The sequence below is a fragment of the Amblyomma americanum genome, unplaced genomic scaffold (assembly GCF_052857255.1).
Source record: "Amblyomma americanum isolate KBUSLIRL-KWMA unplaced genomic scaffold, ASM5285725v1 scaffold_40, whole genome shotgun sequence".
In the NCBI taxonomy this organism is placed as follows: domain Eukaryota; kingdom Metazoa; phylum Arthropoda; class Arachnida; order Ixodida; family Ixodidae; genus Amblyomma; species Amblyomma americanum.
Window position 1 is genome coordinate 625,028 of NW_027526512.1, and position 19,245 is coordinate 644,272.

At 52.0% G+C, this 19,245-nt stretch overlaps 2 protein-coding genes across 2 annotated transcripts; both read right to left on the minus strand.

The window, feature by feature from the left end:
• Nucleotides 1–644: 644 nt before the first annotated feature.
• Nucleotides 645–8,535, minus strand: LOC144112061 (uncharacterized). Its single transcript, XM_077645140.1, has 5 exons — nt 8,313–8,535; nt 7,040–7,228; nt 6,248–6,333; nt 757–842; nt 645–649 (listed from the first exon to the last, which is right to left on the minus strand). Exons 1-5 carry the CDS (start codon nt 8,451–8,453, stop codon nt 645–647), a joined length of 507 nt encoding a protein of 168 aa, XP_077501266.1. The 5' UTR covers nt 8,454–8,535.
• An 801-nt stretch (nt 8,536–9,336) lies between these two features.
• On the minus strand, nt 9,337–17,230 carry LOC144112062 (uncharacterized). Its single transcript, XM_077645141.1, has 5 exons — nt 17,008–17,230; nt 15,735–15,923; nt 14,910–15,028; nt 9,449–9,534; nt 9,337–9,341 (listed from the first exon to the last, which is right to left on the minus strand). The coding sequence occupies exons 1-5, from the start codon at nt 17,146–17,148 to the stop codon at nt 9,337–9,339; spliced, it is 540 nt and encodes a 179-aa protein (XP_077501267.1). The 5' UTR covers nt 17,149–17,230.
• Between the last annotated feature and the right edge of the window lie 2,015 nt (nt 17,231–19,245).

Genomic DNA, 19,245 nt, shown 5'->3' on the forward strand with positions numbered 1-19,245 from the left:
CGTTGTACGCGTTCAGCACTGCAGTGCTTTTCTGGAGGCTCGCGGTGTTTTTCAAACGACGGTAAAGAGTTACAGGAACTATGTTTTCTTGTGAGCCTGTGTCAACTTTGAATATAATTTCTTTGCCGCGTATGTTTCCGCCGACCGTCCAGTCTGCACCGGCCCCGCCGCTGATTCCGCACACTCCGATATCTAAAATATCGAACCCGTCCTCCATCTTATCTTCTTTTACTTAATCTACCTGTCTGCTCTGGCGGCGCCTGCAGCATACCGCAAAATGATTCGGCTTCTTGCAAGCATAACATATCTTTCCATACGCCGGGCAGTCTCCTTGCGCATGAGCCCTGTTGCATTGTCGACATCGAAAAGGTTTCCGGTCATGCTCCCGTTTGTGGGCGTAGTCTACTTGTAGGGTGTCATTCGACCAAGCAGCATTTTGCCGCGCCGAGACCTCGGCCGCTTTGCACATCTGCTCCGCCTTCTGTAAGGTTAGGTCCTTTTCTCGTAGCATTTTCTCTCTTATCTTCGGATTGTTAGTGCCGAAAACAACCTGATCTCTTATCATAGATTCTTCGAGCGTGCCGAAATTGCATAGCTTCGCCTGTGTCTTTAACTGCCGCAGATATTGCTCAAAAGGCTTTCCTTCATCCTGCACGCGGAGGCGGAAAACGTGTCTTTCGTAAACTTCGTTTCCTTCATCCACACAGTACGCCTCAAACTTGCGCAGCACTGTCTGGTAGTCTTCCTTGCTCTCACCTGCTTCGAAGGAGAAGTTGTTATAGACGTCGAGAGCCTCTTCACCCGCGGCGCTGAGAAGGATTGCCGTCTTGGCGGCTTCCGATCTGGGCGGTGTAGTGGGCGTAGCCGTGAAGAAAAGCTCCAGTTCTTGCTTGAACGTGTGCCAGTTTCTTCGTAGGTTTCCGGAGAACTGTAGCGGCTCTGGAGGCTTGACAATATCCATATCGGCGGGGCTTCGGCACTTCTGACACCATGTATCGTACGTCTAAAGGGAATAGGCACACATTGCAGCAAGGTGCTGTGCCGACGAAGAAAAAAGCCTCTCGGCAGTTTATTCCTCTCCTTTTTAAAGGCCACGAAACGAAAGAGGGGAAGGGGAACGAGGGAGGGAAAGATGCGGCCCGCCGTTCTCGGGCTGATAAGCTGCTATCTGATACAGCTCTGATGCAAGAAAACCTGCTTCAAAGAGCGCAGCAAAGTGATTGGTACGATGAAAGGTGTTTGCGCTGCTGCTGCTAATTGAGGGTAGACGGGGAACAGATGCTCCTTTTCTAGCTGGCGGCATACCACGTGGGGCAGGTCACAGGGGCCAGTTGATATTCTGTAATGAGGTAGTATCGCTCTCCGCCGGAATCGCGGCAGTCAATCAGTTGCCCACGTGTTAACGCAGATGACCGGAAGCGCAGCCATGTACGTAGCTCTCATGCAAGTAAACCTGTGGCGAACAGCGCAGCAAAATGATAAGTGCGATGAAAGCTGTTTTCGAAGCTGCTGCTAAGTGAGGGTAGACGGGGAACAGATGCTCCTTTTCTTGCTGGCCGCAGATTACGTGGGACAGGTCACAGGGGCCAGTTGATATGCTGTAATGACGTGGTATCGCTATCCGCTGGAATCGCGGCAGTCAGTTTTCCAAGTGTGGAAACGCAGATGACAGGAAGCACAGCCTGGTACGTAGCTCTGATGCAAGTAAACCTGCGGCAAAGAGCACAGAAAAGCGATTAGTGCGATGAAAGCTGTTTTCGAAGCTGCTGCTAAGTGAGGGTAGACGGGGAACAGATGCTCCTTTTGTAGCTGGCAGCAGGCCACGTGGGGCAGGTCACAGGGGCCAGTTGATATGCTGTAATGACGTGGTATCGCTCTCAGCTGGAATCCCGGCAGTCAATCAGTTGCCCACGTGTTAACGCAGATGACAGGAAGCACAGCCTGGTACGTAGCTCTGATGCAAGTAAACCTCGGCGAAGAGGGCAGCAAAGTGATTATTGCGATGAAAGCTGTTTTTGCCGCTGCTGCCAAGTGAGGGCAGACGGGGAACAGATGCTCCTTTTCTAGCTGGCAGAAGACCACGTGGGGCAGGTCACAGGGGCCATTTGATATGCTGTAATGAGGTGGTATCGCTCTCCGCCTGAATCCCGGCAGTCAATCAGTTGCCCACGTGTGGAAACGCAGATGACCGGAAGCGCAGCCTGGTACGTACCTCTGACGCAAGTATACCTGCGTCGAACAGCGCAGCAAAGTGATTAGTGCGATGAAAGCTGTTCTCGCTGCTGCTAAGTGAGAGTTGACGGGGAACAGATGCTCCTTTTCTAGCCGGCAGACGATGTGGTGCAGGTCAGAGGGGCCAGGTGAAATGCGGTAATGACGTGGTATCGCTCTCCGCTGGAACCCCGCCAGTTAATCAGTTGCCCACTTGTAACACAGATGACAGGAAGCACAACCTGGTACGAAGCTCTAATGCAAGTAAACCTGCGGCGAAGAGCGCAGCAAAGTGATTAGTGCGATGAAAGTTGTTTTCGCCGCTCCTGCTAATTGAGGGTAGACGAGAAACAGATGCTCCTTTTCAAGGTGGCAGCAGACCACGTGGGGCTGGTCACAGGGGCCAGTTGATATGCTGAAATGACGTGGTATCACTCTCCGCCTCAATCCCGGCAGTCAATCAGTTGCCCACGTGTGGAAACGCAGATGACCGGAAGCGCAGTCTGGTAGGTAGCTCTGATGCAAGTACACCTGCGGCGAACAGCGCAGCAAAGTGATTAGTGCGATGAAAGCTGTTCTCGCTGCTGCTAAGTGAGAGTTGACGGGGAACAGGTGCTCCTTTTCTAGCCGGCAGACGATGTGGTGCAGGTCAGAGGGGCCAGGTGAAATGCGGTAATGACGTGGTATCGCTCTCCGCTGGAACCCCGCCAGTCAAGCAGTTGCCCACTTGTAACACATATGGCAGGAAGCACAGCCTGTTACGTAGCTCTGATGCAAGTAAACCTCGGCGAAGAGCGCAGAAAGTGATTATTCCGATGAAAGCTGTTTTCGCCGCTGCTGCTAAGTGATCTTGTGATTGTCTCTTATTTTTTTTGCGCTGACATTTGTACATAGAACTATGCACCAACTAGCCCCGCAACAAGTGTTACCACAGTCTGGTACGTAGCTCTGATGCAAGTCAACCTGCGGCAAGGAGCGCTGAAAAGTGATTAGTGCGATGAAAGCTGTTTTCGCCGCTGCTGCCAAGTGAGGGCAGACGGGGAACAGATGCTCCTTTTCTAGCTGGCAGCAGGCCATGTGGGGCAGGTCACAGGGACCAGTTGATATGCTGTAATGACGTGGTATCGCTCTCCGGTGGAATCCCGGCAGTCAATAAGTTTCCCAAGTGTGGAAACGCAGATGACAGGAAGCACAGCCTGGTACTTAGCTATGATGCAAGACAACCTGCGGCAAAGAGCGCAGCAAAGTAATTAGTGCGATAAAAGTTGGTTTCGCTGCTGCTGCTAGGTGAGGGTAGACGGGGAACAGATGCTAATTTTCTTGCTGGCAGCAGATCAGGTGGGGCAGGTCACAGGGGCCAGTCGATATGCTGTAATGACGTGGTATCGCTCTCCGCTGGAATCCCTGCAGTCAATCAGTTTCCCAAGTGTGGAAACGCAGATGACAGGAAGCACAGCCTGGTACGTAGTTCTGATGCAAGTAAACCTGCAGCAAAGAGCACAGAAAAGTGATTTGTGCGATGACAGCTGTTTTCGCCGCTGCTGCTAAGTGAGAGTAGACGGGGAAAAGATGCTCCTTTCCTAGCCGGCAGTAGACCACGTGGTGCAGGTCAGAGGGGCCAGTTGATATGCTGTAATGACGTGGTATCGCTCTCCGCTGGAACCCCGCCAGTCAATTAGTTGCCCGCTTGTGGTAACACAGATGACAGGAAGCACAGCCTGGTACGTAGCTCTGATGCAAGTAAACCTGCAGCAAAGAGCACAGAAAAGTGATTAGTGCGATGAAAGTTGTTTTCGCCGCTCCTGCTAATTGAGGGTAGACGAGGAACAGATGATCCTTTTCTAGGTGGCAGCAGACCACGTGGGGCAGGTCACAGGGGCCAGTTGATATGCTATAATGACGTGGTATCGCTCTCCGCTGGAATCCTGGCAGTCAATCAGTTGTCAACGTGTGGTTACGTAGATGACCGGAAGCTCAGCCTGGTACGTAGCTCTGATGAAAGTAAACCTGCGGCAAAGAGCGCAGCAATGTGATTAGTGCGATGAAAGTTGTTTTCGCCGCTGCTGCTAAGTGAGAGTAGACGGGGAACAGATGCTCCTTTTCTTGCTGGCAGCAGATCAGGTGGGGCAGGCCACAGGGGCCAGTCGATATGCTGAAATGACGTGGTATCTCTCTCCGCTGAAATACCGGCAGTCAGTCAGTTGCCCACGTGTGGTAACGCAGATGACCGGAAGCATAGCCTGGTACATAGCACTGATTCAATTGAACCTGCGGCAAACAGCGCAGCAAAGCGATCAGTACGATGAAAGCTGTTTTCGCTGCTGCTGCTAAGTGAGGGTAGACGGGGAACAGATGCTCTTTTTCTAGCTGGCGAGAGACCACGTGGGGCAGGTCACAGGGGCCAGTTGATATGCTGTAATGACGTGGTATCGCTCTCCGCTGGAATCTCGGCAGTCAATCAGTTGCCCACGAGTAGTAACGCAGATGACCGGAAACACAGCCTTGTACGTAGCTCTGATGCAAGTAAACTTGCAGCAAAGAGCGCAGAAAAGTGATTTGTATGATGACAGCTGTTTAGTGAGAGTAGATGGGGAACAGATGCTCCTTTTTTTTAGGCGGCAGTAGACCACGTGGTGCAGGTTAGAGGGGCCAGGTGAAATGCTGTGATGACGTGGTATCGCTCTCCGCCTGAATCCCGGCAGTCAATCAGTTGCCCACGTGTGGAAACGCAGATGACCGGAAGCGCAGCCTGGTACGTAGCTCTGATACAAGTATACCTGCGGCGAACAGCGCAGCAAAGTGATTAGTGCGATGAAAGCTGTTTAGAAGCTGCTGCTAAGTGAGGGTAGACGGGGAACAGATGCTCCTTTTCTTGCTGGCAGCAGATTACGCGGGGTAGGTCACAAGGGCCAGTTGATATGCTGTAATCACGTGGTATCGCTCTCTGCTGGAGTCCCGGCAGTCAATCAGTTGCTCACATGTGGTAACGCAGATGACCGGAAGCACAGCCTGGTACGTAGCTCTGATGCAAGTCAACCTGCGGCAAAGAGCGCAGAAAAGTGATTATTGCGATGAAAGTTGTTTTCGCCGCTGCTGCTAAGTGAGGGTAGACGGGGAACAGATGCTCCTTTTCTTGCTGGTAGCAGATCAGGTGGGGCAGGTCACAGGGGCCAGTCGATATGCTGTAATGACGTGCTATCGCTCTCCGCTGAAATACTGGCAGTCAGTCAGTTGCCCACGTGGGGTAACGCAGATGACAGGAAGCACAGCCTTGTATGTAGCTCTTGTATCGTACGTCTAAAGGGAATAGGCACACATTGCAGCAAGGTGCTGTGCCGACGAAGAAAAAGCCTCTCGGCAGTTTATTCCTCTCCTTTTTAAAGGCCACGAAACGAAAGAGGGGAAGGGGAACGAGGGAGGGAAAGATGCGGCCCGCCGTTCTCGGGCTGATAAGCTGCTATCTGATACATTTTCTCTTCTGTATAAAAAACAAAAAAAAACAAAAAGACAAACTACGATATTTGGCGGAATCTGCAGTCATAGTGAAGTCGTCGAGGTTCCGCACGTTGCCTGGTTGATTTCCGCGGACCTGACGAGGTGAGATCGTTTTCTTGCGTAGCTGCTTTTGGATCTTCGATGTTCTGTCTGTGCCGTGGAGATTGTTCTTGCGAGATGTCGACGTCCCGGCCTGTCTCCTGAGCCGCGTGCGTCGGATGCACCATGTTTTGTCGGTCTGTATGTGCGTGTCCTCCCGGGCGGTCGATATCCTGGTCTTTGTCGCTGAGACACTGTTTTCCAAGGCTGTCGACGTCCTGATCTCTGTGCATACTTTCATCGCCTCCGGGAATGTGCAGCAAGTGTTGCCTGTTTCTCCTCAAGAGCCGCTGGTTCTCAGTCTTCACCACGTACGACCTCGGTGCTGCTTTCTCGATTACTGTTGCTGTGCGTGACCAGTTGTCGCCGTGCACACGAACTGAACTGCCCTCTTTGAGAGGTGGCATACCTTTCCCCTCGAAGATTGGCAATGCTTTCGCACTGAGACACTGGAATCCTCGTTGTTTTCAGGCAGGGAAGTGCGGATGCGTCGGCCTTGCAGCAGTTCGCCCGGAGAGCGGCCATCTTCTAAGGGAGAAGAACGATAGGCTAAGAGACTCAACCAAAAGTCACCGCGTGACTCATTCGTCTTCTTATGGATGCGCTTAATTATCTGAACCCCCTTTTCCGCAAGCCCATTTGACCTTGGGAATTCTGGACTCGATGTGATGTGCTGGAAGTCGTACTTCTGCGCAAACAAACGAAATTCTCGCGATGAAAACTGGGGCCCGTTGTCAGTCCACACTTGCACCGGGATGCCGTACCGTGAGAAAATGGCCGATATCTTGACTATGACCTCTTTTGCCGCTGTGCCTCTTAGCTTCTCTACTTCAGGGAAATTTGAGTGGGCATCGTACACTACGACATAAGCGGCTCCCCCAAACTGGCAGAGGTCAATTCCTACGCGGTACCATGGCCTATCCGGGGTGGGCTGCATGAGCAAGGATTCCCTCTGCTGGTTGTACGCATACTTTTGGCAAGTACTGCTCACTCGCACGAACTCGTCAATGGCACTGTTTAGCGCAGGCCAGAATACCAATCTCCGCGCGCTGGCTTTGCATTTATTTAGTCCAAGGTGCCCCTCGTGAATCCTCTGAAGAATTTCTGCTCTCATAGATTTAGGTATGACAACTTTAGAGCCCTTGAGCAGTATTCCTTCTACCACAGACAGCTCTCTGGCAAACGGTTTGAGTTCACCGTCGATGGCAGCCCCTTGTGAAATTCGCTGTCTCACCTCGCTTAAGTACGGGTCATCCCTGATTTCCTTTTCCAGACGCTCTTTCATTGGCGTGCTTACGATGCTGGAGACGACCTGTACGGCATGGATGTCGCAGTCTGCTTCCGATGAGGCACTCGACGCCTGCGTTGGCACCGGTGCACGTGACAACATGTCCGCCAGCAGCAAGTCTTTGCCAGGAACGAACTGCAACGTATATTCATATTGTAGCAGCCTAATAAAAAAACGCTGCAATCGCGGAGGCATGTCTGCAATGTTCTTTTGGGAAATTGCAAGCAAGGGCCTATGGTCAGTTTCGATCAGTAGCCTGCGGCCATAAACAAAATGATGGAACTTTTCGCATGCGAACACTACCGCAAGCGTTTCCTTTTCAATTTGCGAATAGCGGGTTTCGCTATCTGTTAGGGTCCTTGATGCGTACGACACTGGTCGCCAGTCACTGCCATATCGCTCCAGTAGTGCAGCGCCCAAACCATTCCCCGAAGCGTCCGCAGTGATCTTGGTTTCCTTTGCTTCATCAAAAAGCGCCAGTATAGGAGGGTTTGTCAGTGCGTCGCAAATTTCTCTCCATTCACGCTGATGCGCCGCCGTCCATTCAAACATGACGTTTTCTTTTAAGAGTGTGCGCAGTAAGACTGTCTTATCACTCAGTGACGGGACGTACTTGCGAAAGTAGTTAACAACGCCCATCATTCTGCGCACTGAATGCCTATCTTGCGGCGCCGGCAGCGAAAGGACGCTTTCAACTAAGTTGCGACCGGGGCGAACGCCTTGCTCGCCTATTACGTCGCCCAAGAACGCAATTTCTTTCAACCCAAACACGCATTTCTGCCTGTTAAACGTCAAGCCCGCCTGTGCTGCCCGCGTTAGCACGGCCTGGAGGCGCTCGTTATGCTGCTTCTTACTGTCACCCCACACTAGAATATCATCAATGTATATGCGGACGCCTTCCAGTCCCTCGAAGATTTCAGTTAGCGTTTTCTGGAAAACTTCGCTCGCTGATGAAATTCCAAAAGACGCAAAAATCGGTAACACCCAAATGGTGTCGCAAAAGTACACACCCGCGATGTAGCTTCCTCTAATGGGATTTGATGGAAACCTGCATTTGCGTCTAGCCAGGAAAAAAACTTTGCACCCGAAAGCTCTGCCTCAATCTCTTCCCTTGTTGGCATTGGATAGTGCTCGCGTTTGATGTTCTTGTTGATTTCCCTTGGATCCATGCAGACACGAAGCGCTCCATCTTTCTTACGCGCTATCACCAAGGGCTTACCCATTCTGTGGGCTCATCCACCTTTTTGATAATGGCAGCCTTTTCCATGCGCTCCAGTTCTTGTCGAAGAGGGTCCCGGAGGGCCAAAGGTACTCTTCGTGCTGGATGCACTACTGGGACAGCATCCGCCCGCAGGACCATCCGGTACTGCCGTCCAACACACCCCGTACCCTGGAACAAGTCTGGAAAGGCTTTCTCCGGTGCTGTCTCATTCCATTCCACCGAATCCACAGCTTCCGGCCCTAGCCCAAACTGCTGACATGTCTGCAGCCCTAGTATGGCCTGCCGACCCTTCTTGACCACGAAGAAGGTCACAACGTGTGCCACACCGTTGAGAACAAGGATCTCTCTATCCACTCTGACATGCTTGATAGCACTGCCGTTGTACGCGTTCAGCACTGCAGTGCTTTTCTGGAGGCTCGCGGTGTTTTTCAAACGACGGTAAAGAGTTACAGGAACTATGTTTTCTTGTGAGCCTGTGTCAACTTTGAATATAATTTCTTTGCCGCGTATGTTTCCGCCGACCGTCCAGTCTGCACCGGCCCCGCCGCTGATTCCGCACACTCCGATATCTAAAATATCGAACCCGTCCTCCATCTTATCTTCTTTTACTTAATCTACCTGTCTGCTCTGGCGGCGCCTGCAGCATACCGCAAAATGATTCGGCTTCTTGCAAGCATAACATATCTTTCCATACGCCGGGCAGTCTCCTTGCGCATGAGCCCTGTTGCATTGTCGACATCGAAAAGGTTTCCGGTCATGCTCCCGTTTGTGGGCGTAGTCTACTTGTAGGGTGTCATTCGACCAAGCAGCATTTTGCCGCGCCGAGACCTCGGCCGCTTTGCACATCTGCTCCGCCTTCTGTAAGGTTAGGTCCTTTTCTCGTAGCATTTTCTCTCTTATCTTCGGATTGTTAGTGCCGAAAACAACCTGATCTCTTATCATAGATTCTTCGAGCGTGCCGAAATTGCATAGCTTCGCCTGTGTCTTTAACTGCCGCAGATATTGCTCAAAAGGCTTTCCTTCATCCTGCACGCGGAGGCGGAAAACGTGTCTTTCGTAAACTTCGTTTCCTTCATCCACACAGTACGCCTCAAACTTGCGCAGCACTGTCTGGTAGTCTTCCTTGCTCTCACCTGCTTCGAAGGAGAAGTTGTTATAGACGTCGAGAGCCTCTTCACCCGCGGCGCTGAGAAGGATTGCCGTCTTGGCGGCTTCCGATCTGGGCGGTGTAGTGGGCGTAGCCGTGAAGAAAAGCTCCAGTTCTTGCTTGAGCGTGTGCCAGTTTCTTCGTAGGTTTCCGGAGAACTGTAGCGGCTCTGGAGGCTTGACAATATCCATATCGGCGGGGCTTCGGCACTTCTGACACCATGTATCGTACGTCTAAAGGGAATAGGCACACATTGCAGCAAGGTGCTGTGCCGACGAAGAAAAAAGCCTCTCGGCAGTTTATTCCTCTCCTTTTTAAAGGCCACGAAACGAAAGAGGGGAAGGGGAACGAGGGAGGGAAAGATGCGGCCCGCCGTTCTCGGGCTGATAAGCTGCTATCTGATACAGCTCTGATGCAAGAAAACCTGCTTCAAAGAGCGCAGAAAAGTGATTGGTACGATGAAAGGTGTTTGCGCTGCTGCTGCTAATTGAGGGTAGACGGGGAACAGATGCTCCTTTTCTAGCTGGCGGCATACCACGTGGGGCAGGTCACAGGGGCCAGTTGATATTCTGTAATGAGGTAGTATCGCTCTCCGCCGGAATCGCGGCAGTCAATCAGTTGCCCACGTGTTAACGCAGATGACCGGAAGCGCAGCCATGTACGTAGCTCTCATGCAAGTAAACCTGTGGCGAACAGCGCAGCAAAATGATAAGTGCGATGAAAGCTGTTTTCGAAGCTGCTGCTAAGTGAGGGTAGACAGGGAACAGATGCTCCTTTTCTTGCTGGTAGCAGATTACGTGGGACAGGTCACAGGGGCCAGTTGATATGCTGTAATGACGTGGTATCGCTCTCAGCTGGAATCCCGGCAGTCAATCAGTTGCCCACGTGTTAACGCAGATGACCGGAAGTGCAGCTTGGTACGTAGCTCTGATGCAATTAAACCTGCGTCAAAGAACGCAGGAGAGTGATTAGTGCGATGAAAGGTGTTTTCGCCTCCGCTGCTAAGTGATAGAGACGGGGAACAGAAGCTCTTTTTCTAGCCGGCATTAGACCACGTGGTGCCGATCAGAGGAGCCAGTTGATATGCTATATTACGTGGTATCGCTCTCCGCTGGAATCCCGGCTGTCAATCAGTTGTCAACGTGTGGTTACGTAGACGACCGGAAGCTCAGCCTGGTACGTAGCCCTGATGCAAGTAAACCTGCGGCAAAGAGCGCAGAAAAGTGCTTTGTGCGATGACAGCTGTTTTCGCCGCTGCTGCTAAGTGAGAGTAGACGGGGAACAGATGCTCCTTTTCTAGCCGGCAGTACACCGCGTGGTGCAGGTCAGAGGGGCCAGTTGATATGGTGTAATGACGTGGTATCGCTCTCCGCTGGAACCCCGCCAGTTAATCAGTTGCCCACTTGTAACACAGATGACAGGAAGCACAGCCTGGTACGTAGCTCTGATGCAAGTAAACCTCGGCGAAGAGGGCAGCAAAGTGATTATTGCGATGAAAGCTGTTTTTGCCGCTGCTGCCAAGTGAGGGCAGACGGGGAACAGATGCTGCTTTTCTAGCTGGCAGAAGACCACGTGGGGCAGGTCACAGGGGCCATTTGATATGCTGTAATGAGGTGGTATCGCTCTCCGCCTGAATCCCGGCAGTCAATCAGTTGCCCACGTGTGGAAACGCAGATGACCGGAAGCGCAGCCTGGTACGTACCTCTGACGCAAGTATACCTGCGGCGAACAGCGCAGCAAAGTGATTAGTGCGATGAAAGCTGTTCTCGCTGCTGCTAAGTGAGAGTTGACGGGGAACAGATGCTCCTTTTCTAGCCGGCAGACGATGTGGTGCAGGTCAGAGGGGCCAGGTGAAATGCGGTAATGACGTGGTATCGCTCTCCGCTGGAACCCCGCCAGTCAATCAGTTGCCCACTTGTGGTAACACAGATGACAGGAAGCACAGCCTGGTACGAAGCTCTAATGCAAGTAAACCTGCGGCGAAGAGCGCAGCAAAGTGATTAGTGCGATGAAAGTTGTTTTCGCCGCTCCTGCTAATTGAGGGTAGACGAGAAACAGATGCTCCTTTTCAAGGTGGCAGCAGACCACGTGGGGCTGGTCACAGGGGCCAGTTGATATGCTGAAATGACGTGGTATCACTCTCCGCCTCAATCCCGGCAGTCAATCAGTTGCCCACGTGTGGAAACGCAGATGACCGGAAGCGCAGTCTGGTAGGTAGCTCTGATGCAAGTACACCTGCGGCGAACAGCGCAGCAAAGTGATTAGTGCGATGAAAGCTGTTCTCGCTGCTGCTAAGTGAGAGTTGACGGGGAACAGGTGCTCCTTTTCTAGCCGGCAGACGATGTGGTGCAGGTCAGAGGGGCCAGGTGAAATGCGGTAATGACGTGGTATCGCTCTCCGCTGGAACCCCGCCAGTCAATCAGTTGCCCACTTGTAACACATATGGCAGGAAGCACAGCCTGTTACGTAGCTCTGATGCAAGTAAACCTCGGCGAAGAGCGCAGAAAGTGATTATTCCGATGAAAGCTGTTTTCGCCGCTGCTGCTAAGTGATCTTGTGATTGTCTCTTATTTTTTTTGCGCTAACATTTGTACATAGAACTATGCACCAACTAGCCCCGCAACAAGTGTTACCACAGTCTGGTACGTAGCTCTGATGCAAGTCAACCTGCGGCAAGGAGCGCTGAAAAGTGATTAGTGCGATGAAAGCTGTTTTCGCCGCTGCTGCCAAGTGAGGGCAGACGGGGAACAGATGCTCCTTTTCTAGCTGGCAGCAGGCCATGTGGGGCAGGTCACAGGGACCAGTTGATATGCTGTAATGACGTGGTATCGCTCTCCGGTGGAATCCCGGCAGTCAATAAGTTTCCCAAGTGTGGAAACGCAGATGACAGGAAGCACAGCCTGGTACTTAGCTATGATGCAAGACAACCTGCGGCAAAGAGCGCAGCAAAGTAATTAGTGCGATAAAAGTTGGTTTCGCTGCTGCTGCTAGGTGAGGGTAGACGGGGAACAGATGCTAATTTTCTTGCTGGCAGCAGATCAGGTGGGGCAGGTCACAGGGGCCAGTCGATATGCTGTAATGACGTGGTATCGCTCTCCGCTGGAATCCCTGCAGTCAATCAGTTTCCCAAGTGTGGAAACGCAGATGACAGGAAGCACAGCCTGGTACGTAGTTCTGATGCAAGTAAACCTGCAGCAAAGAGCACAGAAAAGTGATTTGTGCGATGACAGCTGTTTTCGCCGCTGCTGCTAAGTGAGAGTAGACGGGGAAAAGATGCTCCTTTCCTAGCCGGCAGTAGACCACGTGGTGCAGGTCAGAGGGGCCAGTTGATATGCTGTAATGACGTGGTATCGCTCTCCGCTGGAACCCCGCCAGTCAATTAGTTGCCCGCTTGTGGTAACACAGATGACAGGAAGCTCAGCCTGGTACATAGCTCTGATGAAAGTAAACCTGCGGCAAAGAGCGCAGCAATGTGATTAGTGCGATGAAAGTTGTTTTCGCCGCTGCTGCTAAGTGAGAGTAGACGGGGAACAGATGCTCCTTTTCTTGCTGGCAGCAGATCAGGTGGGGCAGGCCACAGGGGCCAGTCGATATGCTGAAATGACGTGGTATCTCTCTCCGCTGAAATACCGGCAGTCAGTCAGTTGCCCACGTGTGGTAACGCAGATGACCGGAAGCATAGCCTGGTACATAGCACTGATTCAATTGAACCTGCGGCAAACAGCGCAGCAAAGCGATCAGTACGATGAAAGCTGTTTTCGCTGCTGCTGCTAAGTGAGGGTAGACGGGGAACAGATGCTCTTTTTCTAGCTGGCGAGAGACCACGTGGGGCAGGTCACAGGGGCCAGTTGATATGCTGTAATGACGTGGTATCGCTCTCCGCTGGAATCTCGGCAGTCAATCAGTTGCCCACGAGTAGTAACGCAGATGACCGGAAACACAGCCTTGTACGTAGCTCTGATGCAAGTAAACTTGCAGCAAAGAGCGCAGAAAAGTGATTTGTATGATGACAGCTGTTTAGTGAGAGTAGATGGGGAACAGATGCTCCTTTTTTTTAGGCGGCAGTAGACCACGTGGTGCAGGTTAGAGGGGCCAGGTGAAATGCTGTGATGACGTGGTATCGCTCTCCGCCTGAATCCCGGCAGTCAATCAGTTGCCCACGTGTGGAAACGCAGATGACCGGAAGCGCAGCCTGGTACGTAGCTCTGATACAAGTATACCTGCGGCGAACAGCGCAGCAAAGTGATTAGTGCGATGAAAGCTGTTTAGAAGCTGCTGCTAAGTGAGGGTAGACGGGGAACAGATGCTCCTTTTCTTGCTGGCAGCAGATTACGCGGGGTAGGTCACAAGGGCCAGTTGATATGCTGTAATCACGTGGTATCGCTCTCTGCTGGAGTCCCGGCAGTCAATCAGTTGCTCACATGTGGTAACGCAGATGACCGGAAGCACAGCCTGGTACGTAGCTCTGATGCAAGTCAACCTGCGGCAAAGAGCGCAGAAAAGTGATTATTGCGATGAAAGTTGTTTTCGCCGCTGCTGCTAAGTGAGGGTAGACGGGGAACAGATGCTCCTTTTCTTGCTGGTAGCAGATCAGGTGGGGCAGGTCACAGGGGCCAGTCGATATGCTGTAATGACGTGCTATCGCTCTCCGCTGAAATACTGGCAGTCAGTCAGTTGCCCACGTGGGGTAACGCAGATGACAGGAAGCACAGCCTTGTATGTAGCTCTTGTATCGTACGTCTAAAGGGAATAGGCACACAATGCAGCAAGGTGCTGTGCCGACGAAGAAAAAGCCTCTCGGCAGTTTATTCCTCTCCTTTTTAAAGGCCACGAAACGAAAGAGGGGAAGGGGAACGAGGGAGGGAAAGATGCGGCCCGCCGTTCTCGGGCTGATAAGCTGCTATCTGATACATTTTCTCTTCTGTATAAAAAACAAAAAAAAAACAAAAAGACAAACTACGATATTTGGCGGAATCTGCAGTCATAGTGAAGTCGTCGAGGTTCCGCACGTTGCCTGGTTGATTTCCGCGGACCTGACGAGGTGAGATCGTTTTCTTGCGTAGCTGCTTTTGGATCTTCGATGTTCTGTCTGTGCCGTGGAGATTGTTCTTGCGAGATGTCGACGTCCCGGCCTGTCTCCTGAGCCGCGTGCGTCGGATGCACCATGTTTTGTCGGTCTGTATGTGCGTGTCCTCCCGGGCGGTCGATATCCTGGTCTTTGTCGCTGAGACACTGTTTTCCCAGGCTGTCGACGTCCTGATATCTGTGCATACTTTCATCGCCTCCGGGAATGTGCAGCAAGTGTTGCCTGTTTCTCCTCAAGAGCCGCTGGTTCTCAGTCTTCACCACGTACGACCTCGGTGCTGCTTTCTCGATTACTGTTGCTGTGCGTGACCAGTTGTCGCCGTGCACACGAACTGAACTGCCCTCTTTGAGAGGTGGCATACCTTTCCCCTCGAAGATTGGCAATGCTTTCGCACTGAGACACTGGAATCCTCGTTGTTTTCAGGCAGGGAAGTGCGGAGGCGTCGGCCTTGCAGCAGTTCGCCCGGAGAGCGGCCATCTTCTAAGGGAGAAGAACGATAGGCTAAGAGACTCAACCAAAAGTCACCGCGTGACTCATTCGTCTTCTTATGGATGCGCTTAATTATCTGAACCCCCTTTTCCGCAAGCCCATTTGACCTTGGGAATTCTGGACTCGATGTGATGTGCTGGAAGTCGTACTTCTGCGCAAACAAACGAAATTCTCGCGATGAAAACTGGGGCCCGTTGTCAGTCCACACTTGCACCGGGATGCCGTACCGTGAGAAAATGGCCGATATCTTGACTATGACCTCTTTTGCCGCTGTGCCTCTTAGCTTCTCTACTTCAGGGAAATTTGAGTGGGCATCGTACACTACGACATAAGCGGCTCCCCCAAACTGGCAGAGGTCAATTCCTACGCGGTACCATGGCCTATCCGGGGTGGGCTGCATGAGCAAGGATTCCCTCTGCTGGTTGTACGCATACTTTTGGCAAGTACTGCTCACTCGCACGAACTCGTCAATGGCACTGTTTAGCGCAGGCCAGAATACCAATCTCCGCGCGCTGGCTTTGCATTTATTTAGTCCAAGGTGCCCCTCGTGAATCCTCTGAAGAATTTCTGCTCTCATAGATTTAGGTATGACAACTTTAGAGCCCTTGAGCAGTATTCCTTCTACCACAGACAGCTCTCTGGCAAACGGTTTGAGTTCACCGTCGATGGCAGCCCCTTGTGAAATTCGCTGTCTCACCTCGCTTAAGTACGGGTCATCCCTGATTTCCTTTTCCAGACGCTCTTTCATTGGCGTGCTTACGATGCTGGAGACGACCTGTACGGCATGGATGTCGCAGTCTGCTTCCGATGAGGCACTCGACGCCTGCGTTGGCACCGGTGCACGTGACAACATGTCCGCCAGCAGCAAGTCTTTGCCAGGAACGAACTGCAACGTATATTCATATTGTAGCAGCCTAATAAAAAAACGCTGCAATCGCGGAGGCATGTCTGCAATGTTCTTTTGGGAAATTGCAAGCAAGGGCCTATGGTCAGTTTCGATCAGTAGCCTGCGGCCATAAACAAAATGATGGAACTTTTCGCATGCGAACACTACCGCAAGCGTTTCCTTTTCAATTTGCGAATAGCGGGTTTCGCTATCTGTTAGGGTCCTTGATGCGTACGACACTGGTCGCCAGTCACTGCCATATCGCTCCAGTAGTGCAGCGCCCAAACCATTCCCCGAAGCGTCCGCAGTGATCTTGGTTTCCTTTGCTTCATCAAAAAGCGCCAGTATAGGAGGGTTTGTCAGTGCGTCGCAAATTTCTCTCCATTCACGCTGATGCGCCGCCGTCCATTCAAACATGACGTTTTCTTTTAAGAGTGTGCGCAGTAAGACTGTCTTATCACTCAGTGACGGGACGTACTTGCGAAAGTAGTTAACAACGCCCATCATTCTGCGCACTGAATGCCTATCTTGCGGCGCCGGCAGCGAAAGGACGCTTTCAACTAAGTTGCGACCGGGGCGAACGCCTTGCTCGCCTATTACGTCGCCCAAGAACGCAATTTCTTTCAACCCAAACACGCATTTCTGCCTGTTAAACGTCAAGCCCGCCTGTGCTGCCCGCGTTAGCACGGCCTGGAGGCGCTCGTTATGCTGCTTCTTACTGTCACCCCACACTAGAATATCATCAATGTATATGCGGACGCCTTCCAGTCCCTCGAAGATTTCAGTTAGCGTTTTCTGGAAAACTTCGCTCGCTGATGAAATTCCAAAAGACGCAAGAATCGGTAACACCCAAATGGTGTCGCAAAAGTACACACCCGCGATGTAGCTTCCTCTAATGGGATTTGATGGAAACCTGCATTGGCGTCTAGCCAGGAAAAAAACTTTGCACCCGAAAGCTCTGCCTCAATCTCTTCCCTTGTTGGCATTGGATAGTGCTCGCGTTTGATGTTCTTGTTGATTTCCCTTGGATCCATGCAGACACGAAGCGCTCCATCTTTCTTACGCGCTATCACCAAGGGCTTACCCATTCTGTGGGCTCATCCACCTTTTTGATAATGGCAGCCTTTTCCATGCGCTCCAGTTCTTGTCGAAGAGGGTCCCGGAGGGCCAAAGGTACTCTTCGTGCTGGATGCACTACTGGGACAGCATCCGCCCGCAGGACCATCCGGTACTGCCGTCCAACACACCCCGTACCCTGGAACAAGTCTGGAAAGGCTTTCTCCGGTGCTGTCTCATTCCATTCCACCGAATCCACAGCTTCCGGCCCTAGCCCAAACTGCTGACATGTCTGCAGCCCTAGTATGGCCTGCCGGCCCTTCTTGACCACGAAGAAGGTCACAACGTGTGCCACACCGTTGAGAACAAGGACCTCTCTATCCACTCTGACATGCTTGATAGCACTGCCGTTGTACGCGTTCAGCACTGCAGTGCTTTTCTGGAGGCTCGCGGTGTTTTTCAAACGACGGTAAAGAGTTACAGGAACTATGTTTTCTTGTGAGCCTGTGTCAACTTTGAATATAATTTCTTTGCCGCGTATGTTTCCGCCGACCGTCCAGTCTGCACCGGCCCCGCCGCTGATTCCGCACACTCCGATATCTAAAATATCGAACCCGTCCTCCATCTTATCTTCTTTTACTTAATCTACCTGTCTGCTCTGGCGGCGCCTGCAGCATACCGCAAAATGATTCGGCTTCTTGCAAGCATAACATATCTTTCCATACGCCGGGCAGTCTCCTTGCGCATGAGCCCTGTTGCATTGTCGACATCGAAAAGGTTTCCGGTCATGCTCCCGTTTGTGGGCGTAGTCTACTTGTAGGGTGTCATTCGACCAAGCAGCATTTTGCCGCGCCGAGACCTCGGCCGCTTTGCACATCTGCTCCGCCTTCTGTAAGGTTAGGTCCTTTTCTCGTAGCATTTTCTCTCTTATCTTCGGATTGTTAGTGCCGAAAACAACCTGATCTCTTATCATAGATTCTTCGAGCGTGCCGAAATTGCATAGCTTCGCCTGTGTCTTTAACTGCCGCAGATATTGCTCAAAAGGCTTTCCTTCATCCTGCACGCGGAGGCGGAAAACGTGTCTTTCGTAAACTTCGTTTCCTTCATCCACACAGTACGCCTCAAACTTGCGCAGCACTGTCTGGTAGTCTTCCTTGCTCTCACCTGCTTCGAAGGAGAAGTTGTTATAGACGTCGAGAGCCTCTTCACCCGCGGCGCTGAGAAGGATTGCCGTCTTGGCGGCTTCCGATCTGGGCGGTGTAGTGGGCGTAGCCGTGAAGAAAAGCTCCAGTTCTTGCTTGAACGTGTGCCAGTTTCTTCGTAGGTTTCCGGAGAACTGTAGCGGCTCTGGAGGCTTGACAATATCCATATCGGCGGGGCTTCGGCACTTCTGACACCATGTATCGTACGTCTAAAGGGAATAGGCACACATTGCAGCAAGGTGCTGTGCCGACGAAGAAAAAAGCCTCTCGGCAGTTTATTCCTCTCCTTTTTAAAGGCCACGAAACGAAAGAGGGGAAGGGGAACGAGGGAGGGAAAGATGCGGCCCGCCGTTCTCGGGCTGATAAGCTGCTATCTGATACAGCTCTGATGCAAGAAAACCTGCTTCAAAGAGCGCAGCAAAGTGATTGGTACGATGAAAGGTGTTTGCGCTGCTGCTGCTAATTGAGGGTAGACGGGGAACAGATGCTCCTTTTCTAGCTGGCGGCATACCACGTGGGGCAGGTCACAGGGGCCAGTTGATATTCTGTAATGAGGTAGTATCGCTCTCCGCCGGAATCGCGGCAGTCAATCAGTTGCCCACGTGTTAACGCAGATGACCGGAAGCGCAGCCATGTACGTAGCTCTCATGCAAGTAAACCTGTGGCGAACAGCGCAGCAAAATGATAAGTGCGATGAAAGCTGTTTTCGAAGCTGCTGCTAAGTGAGGGTAGACGGGGAACAGATGCTCCTTTTCTTGCTGGCAGCAGATTACGTGGGACAGGTCACAGGGGCCAGTTGATATGCTGTAATGACGTGGTATCGCTATCCGCTGGAATCGCGGCAGTCAGTTTCCCAAGTGTGGAAACGCAGATGACAGGAAGCACAGCCTGGTACGTAGCTCTGATGCAAGTAAACCTGCGGCAAAGAGCACAGAAAAGCGATTAGTGCGATGAAAGCTGTTTTCGAAGCTGCTGCTAAGTGAGGGTAGACGGGGAACAGATGCTCCTTTTGTAGCTGGCAGCAGGCCACGTGGGGCAGGTCACAGGGGCCAGTTGATATGCTG

Bases quoted from the DNA above. Each gene is read 5' to 3' on its own strand.
- LOC144112061 (XM_077645140.1), bottom strand. From the start codon at position 8,453: ATGGTCCTGCGGGCGGATGCTGTCCCAGTAGTGCATCCAGCACGAAGA. The intron at 7,229-8,312 runs GTAAGCCCTTGG...TATACGTTGCAG, and splicing joins TGGATGAGCCCACAGAATGG to TTCGTTCCTGGCAAAGACTT. The intron at 843-6,247 runs GTGCGAAAGCAT...TACACCGCCCAG, and splicing joins ACGAGGATTCCAGTGTCTCA to ATCGGAAGCCGCCAAGACGG.
- LOC144112062 (XM_077645141.1), bottom strand. From the start codon at position 17,148: ATGGTCCTGCGGGCGGATGCTGTCCCAGTAGTGCATCCAGCACGAAGA. The intron at 15,924-17,007 runs GTAAGCCCTTGG...TATACGTTGCAG, and splicing joins TGGATGAGCCCACAGAATGG to TTCGTTCCTGGCAAAGACTT. The intron at 9,535-14,909 runs GTATGCCACCTC...TACACCGCCCAG, and splicing joins GCCAATCTTCGAGGGGAAAG to ATCGGAAGCCGCCAAGACGG.